The sequence below is a fragment of the Ursus americanus genome, chromosome 26 (genome assembly GCF_024610735.1).
Source record: "Ursus americanus isolate L20-20 chromosome 26, mUrsAme1.1.p, whole genome shotgun sequence".
In the NCBI taxonomy this organism is placed as follows: Eukaryota; Metazoa; Chordata; class Mammalia; order Carnivora; family Ursidae; genus Ursus; species Ursus americanus.
Window position 1 is genome coordinate 45,857,714 of NC_142152.1, and position 6,336 is coordinate 45,864,049.

Consider the following 6,336-nt stretch of genomic DNA (forward strand, 5'->3'; position numbering starts at 1 on the left):
CATCTGCCTATCTTTCTGATTAATATCATGGGATTCAATATTCAGGATCATGGTCTCAGGCTCCCTCATTCAGAAACTTGCTCTGCAGGATGGCATGGCTTGCACTAGGTGAGATCGTACCCCAGTCACTCTCCCCTACTGCCCACAACCACCACAGTGTCAACAGGCAGCTTGGGTGGGTAGTAGCCCTCCATCACCCTGAACCCACTTTGGGATGGAGAAGGAGAAATTATCTGGACAATGAGAGAAACCTCAATGCTCATGAGCAATGTTTTGGGAAAATGTCATTAATTTGCCCGTACAGGAGCCTGTGGCAACTTCCCTTAGTTCTGCACCCATGAGCCTCAGCTCAAGTCCCAGCTGCTGACTCAGTACTCATGACAGTGTCTCTTGATCAGTGTAGGCTAATACAGGCTTACAAAAATAAATAGAAACCAGCACAATGCGCTTTTCACAATTTATTTCAGAATGCTCTTCAATGACCTATCACAGACTGTCAGAGTCAAGAGATGTGTGTGGGGACCCCAGTGTCTCCGGAAGACCCCTGGAAATGTAGATGTCAGCTTTGCCACCTCCTTACTTTAGTTTCATTCGTGCTTCTGTGGATTGCCTATTGTTTTTTAGGAGTCTGGTGGCTGATTTCAGGATTGTCTGTATCAACTATCTCTTCCTTAACTCTAACTGTCTTGATAGTTCTTACATTTGTGGCGACGCCAAAGAGGAGTGCAGCTATTAAGGCATAAATGCGAGCAAAGACCACTCTCAGATATACCACTGATTCATCACTTTGCCTGACTGATCGCATTCTACTAGGAGGGGGTCCACTGTCTATGCTCCCACCAGCACCTCTGTCAATGCACAGTGGAGGATCCCAACCTACGTGGCAATGACAGTTCCTGTTATTGTTGCAAATCCCCCTGTAACTGCATTTCTCAGGTAAACAGTCATAATACAGCTGAGCCACAGTGCCATTGCAGTAGGTGTTGTTACAGAACTTTCCGGGAGCACAGGGAGTACCAGGTCTCACGTGACCAACATCATTTGCTCCTGTGGAGCGATGTGAGTCCAGCCCAAAGCACCAGAACCCTGAGATCAGAGACTGATGGAATCCCACATGTTCTTGCAACTGGGGAAGATGCGTGACATTACCACATTGCAGCCTTCCACACTGAATGTCCTGGAGGGCACAGGCAACACTCTTCATTTTATCGGCTTGTCTTCTGCAATGTCCATATCTTTCTGCTCTAATATTTATGGTATAGCAGGCATCTGGACCTTTCACAGCATTTTTACCAAAGATTTCTTGGCAGTGCACAGTGCGATCAGTGCAATTTCCATGATAGCAGTAGCCCTCTTCAGTGCATGGGGTTCCATCTTGCATATAGAAATCATCAGGGCAGGCCACGGACTCCCCACGGCAGTACTCTGGAAGGTCACACATAGTTTGGATTGGTCTGCAGAGCGTCCCAGCAGGGGAATAGATGCAGTTTGTACAGCATCTACCTGTATTACATTTGCTGCCAGTGGTGAAGGTACAATCACTCGTACAGCACGGGTTGCTGTAACACTGTTTGAAGGAGCCACAGTCACACTCTTCGCCTTGATCCACTATGTAGTTTCCACAACGATCGTGTGTAAGGCTTTTATTGAAATACACAGTGTCAGTCCTGTACATGCACTCGAGTACCTCGCCACCCACTATGTGCTGCATATGCATATAGGAACAGTTACTGAAGGAATCTGTCAGACCAGGTGATGTGTTCATAATGCATGTGGACCTTCTCTGGCATGAACAGTGTAACGAATCATAGTATATACCAAAACTTCTTCCCAACTTTTGTGTTGCTATGACAGACAACAAAAAATACTGTCTGCCTAAATAACCAAGCATGACAAGGTTTCGAAAACGGCATACACCATACAACACAGGCTCAAAATTTTGATCCTGTGGCCCTTCTTTTATCACAATTAAGGATGAATGTGGTTGAAATATTTGAAACACTTGACTCTCATAGTGTCGAAAATATGGATTCTGTGTCGGGTGATAATTGCCCATGGCAGCTGGATCTCTCTGATTATAAATGATCATGGATGAAATATAATAATTTATATCAATAGCATGAAAGAACGTGTCAATTAAACTAAATAGCCTGATGAGGAACTGGGTACATTTTGACACGTTGTTAAACACAGTATACATCGAGTTGGAACTTAAGGCCATTCCTTTCACCCTTCCATGATGGGATGAATACATCTTACTAGAGATCCTGGGGACAGCACTGGCATTTGCTTGAGAGAACAAGGGGTCGCTAATCTCCTTACGTACCAGTTTATAGGCAAGTCCAGTTGCATTGGTGTCTGCCACTATCTGAGAAACAATGTGTTCAAACCTTTGGGAATTGCTGAGGGGTTTGATTTCATAGGCAAGGTCATCCAACTTCATGATACCTTCAAGACCCCCATAGCACGTGTCCACGGTGACCATGGAAAGGGGAATCTCCTCCAGGTAGCCGAGGTAGTAACAGTCTGGAGGGATGAAGGGGTAGTCCATCTGCAAGGCTTCTTGGTCATCCTGAGTCATCATCAGCAGATGTCTGGACCAAAACAGCTTCTTGCGCCGCATGTGGATAACGTGTCTCTTGCCCCCAAAATGCAGACTGTAGGACAGCCAGCCTGGCATCTGAATGCCTTTGCCGTGGTGCAGCTCCTTCCTGGGAATGACCACCTCAGAGGAGATGTAGCGCCATGAGGGACGGCCTTGAGAACCTCGGACAGGAGCCAGTCCTGCCCAGAGTGCAAGCAGCAAGAGGAGCACCCTCATGGTGACCTGGCCCTCTGCCAGCCCCATGCCCCTTCTCAGGGACATCTGTCAGTGAGACTGGGTAAAGGGAGGATCCTCAGGAAGCCAGGTCTAGAGCATCTGACAGGAGACAGGGCTGCCTCAGTCTGCCAGCACCCTACACCTGGGAGCCACCTGTGGGGATTAGGTCACAGTCACAGGGTGTGGCAGTTGGTGGGTCTGCACATCAGTTCAGCTGGGGTGGGTGTGGGAGAGGTGGGTGGGCATGGATATGGGAAGGGAGTTGGGCCCAGAGGCATCCCTAGATTCAACACATTTAATCTTTCCTCCAGATACTTGAATAGGTGATGTACAGTTATAACAGAATTAACTCCTTTACCACTTCCATGTCCCATGGTACTGCTGGGTCACTTTCAGTGGATTGCCCCCATTCCTCACTATGGGGGCCACTCTTTCCTACTTCCTTGGCATGTGGAGATAGACATTGCAAATTTTACCTTATAGGTGTTGAAATAATGGCTTTCTAATAGTACATGTCTTATTCTGGTTTGCCATTAATTTGTAAGTCATTTGATCCTTTTTTTATATCTTTATTTGAGAGAGAGACAGACAGAGATAGCTAGAAGACAGCATGAGCAGGGATGAGAGGGAGAAGCAGGCTCCTGCTGAGCAGGGAGCCTGACGTGGGGCTTGATCCCAGCACCCTGAAATGATGACCTGAGCTGAAGGGAGACGTCCAAATGACTGAGCCACCCAGGTGCCCGTGATCCTTTTGGTTTTGCTTTGAAGCTTTCTTTGAGCTTACTGAGTAAAACATTCCCCAGTACTCCGTGTGATATTCGGTGAGTTACAAGTTTGTATGTCATTTTTTTCTCACACTAGCTGGTGAGAACAGAATGTACTGCTGAGCACATGTGAGAGCCAGGTTTTGTTGCCTCTAATCCTATACTGTGGTTCATTTCTGGACTTTGGCAACATGTGTGGTTCCCTTCTCAGCTGAAGATACAGGGAGGCTGAGGTAACTTTTGTAGTTGGCACCATGGAGGCTGCATGTGAATTTAAACGTTGCCAACCACTGCTCTCCCTTCTTGATCAATTACCCTAAACCCCTTTCATATCCCCTAGGTCAGGCAGAAATCTCACTGCTGTCTTTTGAACAGGAGTGAGACTTCTGCCCAGGTGGCTGGCCTCCTGAATAAAGCTCACATTCCTTTCCAATCAAAACTCATCTCTTGAATATTGGCCTTTCCAACAATGGGCAGCTGAATTTGGGTTTGGTAACAGTAAAACAGAGAGTGGAATTGTTTTTCTCAGGGGTTGGTCTGGAGGGAAATTGGGAAGCTGCATCTCAAGGGGTATGATTTTCTGTTATTCAAGATGATTAAGTTCTAGAGGTCTGCTCCAAAATCCTGGAACTGTATTAACAATACTGAGCTGCACAGTTAAATTTTTAAGAGAGTAGATCTCATGTTTAGTGAGATCTTATCACAATACAAAAGTGAAAGACAGGAATTCTGCTTCTTTTGTGACAGTATGCTGAGCTCCACGGACATGCTCTCTACTGAAAATGTGAAAATAATTTTTAGAATCCTTACATATTTTGGATGTTAGCCCTTTATCAGATGTGGAATTTGCAAATATTTTCTCCTATTCCAGAGTTTGCTTTTAGTTTTGTTTTTCATTTCCTTCACTGTGCAGAAGTAGTTGTTTTTGTTTGTTTGTTTCCTCTCTCTTTTTTTAAATTGAAGTCCCAAAAGTTTATTTTGCATTTGTTTCCCTTGCCTCTGGAGATATATCTAGAAAAAATTTGTAAGGATGTTATAAAGGAAGTTACTGCCTGTGTTCTCAACTAGGATTTTGATGGTTTCTTGTGTCAGGTTTAGGTCTTTCGACCATTTAATTTATTTTTGTGTAGGTGTAAAAAAAAAAGTGGTCCACTTTTGTTCTTCTGCATGTGGCTGTCCAGTTTTACCAACCCCATGTGTTGAAGAGACTGTCTTTTTTTCCATTGGATATTCTTTCCAGTTTTGTTGAAGATTAGTTGACCATAGAGTTGTGGGTCCAATTCTGAGTATTCTATTCTGTTCCACTGATCTATGCATCTCTTTCTGTGCCAGTACAATACTGTCTTGATGATCACATATTTGCAATACACTATTAAATCCAGAATAGTGAGGACTTCAGCTTTGCTTTGATTTTTCAGGATTGCTTTGTCTGGGGTCTTTTGTGATTCCATACAAATTGTAGGAGTATTTGTTCTAACTCTCTGACAATTCCTGGTGGTATTTTGATAGGGGTTTCACTGAATGTGTAGATTGCTTTGGGTGTTATAGACATTTTTATATTTATTTTTTTATTTATTGTGTATAACACCCAATGCATCATGCAATACATGCCCTCCTTACTAAAAACTGCACTTTAGATTTTTCAATTCTCTTGAGTGAGGCTTGGATGGCTATGTATTTTCCCCTTAGGACTGCCTTTGCAGTGTCCCAAACGTTTTGGACCAAAGTGTTTTCATTGTCATTGGTCTCCAAAAATCATTTAAATTGATTTTTAATTTCCTGGTTTACCCAATCATTCTTGAACATGATGGTTCTAAGTTTCCAAGTGTTTGAGTTTCTTCCAAATTTGTCCTTGTGATTGAGTTCCAGTATCAAAGCACTGTGGTCTGAGAATATGCAGGGAATAATCTCAGTCTTTTGGTATTGGTTGAGACCTGTTTTGAGACCCAGCATATGGTCAATTCTGGAGAAAGTTCCATGTGCATTAGAAAAGAATGAGTATTCTGTTGTTCTGGGGTGTAGTGTTCTATATATATCTATGAGATCCATCTGGTCCAGTATGTCATTCAAAGCTCTTGTTTCTTTGTTCATTTTCTGCTTAGGCGATCTGTCAATTGCTGACAGTGGAGTGTTGAGGTCCCCTGCAATTAACTTATTATTATCTATATGTCTCTTTATTCTGGTTAAGAGTTGGCTTGTGTATCTAGCTGTTCCCCTGTTGGCAGCATAGATATTTATAATTGTCATATCCACTTGTTCGATACATCCTTTAAGAATAATATAGTGTCCTTCTGTATCTTTAACAACAGTCTTTAGTTAAAATGTAATCTGTCTAATATGAGAATTGCTACTCCAGCTTTCTTTTGAGGTCCATTGGCATGAAAAATGGCTTTCCATCCCTTCACTTTGTCTGTATGTACCTTTAGGTTCAAAATGAGTCTCTTGTAGACAGCAAATGGATGGGTCATGTCTTTTTATCCAATCTGCAACCCTGTGGAGTTTCATGGGAGCATTTGGGGCATTCACATTGAAAGTGATTATTGAAAGATATGATTTTAATGATGTCATGTTGCCTGTGAAGTCTTTGTTTCTATAGCTTGTAAATTTCTGTTCTATATCACTTTTGGGGCCTTTTTACTTTTAAAGAACCCCCCTTAATATCTCATGTAGAGCTGCTTTGGTGGTTACGAATTCCTTTAGTTTCTGCTGATCTTGGAAGGTGCTTATCTCTCCATCAATTCTGAATGACAG

General features: G+C 43.1%; 1 protein-coding gene across 1 annotated transcript; it reads right to left on the reverse strand.

Annotated features, from left to right (window-relative positions):
• Nucleotides 1–610: 610 nt before the first annotated feature.
• On the reverse strand, nt 611–2,848 carry LOC123792275 (disintegrin and metalloproteinase domain-containing protein 21-like). The gene has a single exon (XM_045797452.2). It carries the CDS (start codon nt 2,846–2,848, stop codon nt 611–613), a length of 2,238 nt encoding a protein of 745 aa, XP_045653408.1.
• Between the last annotated feature and the right edge of the window lie 3,488 nt (nt 2,849–6,336).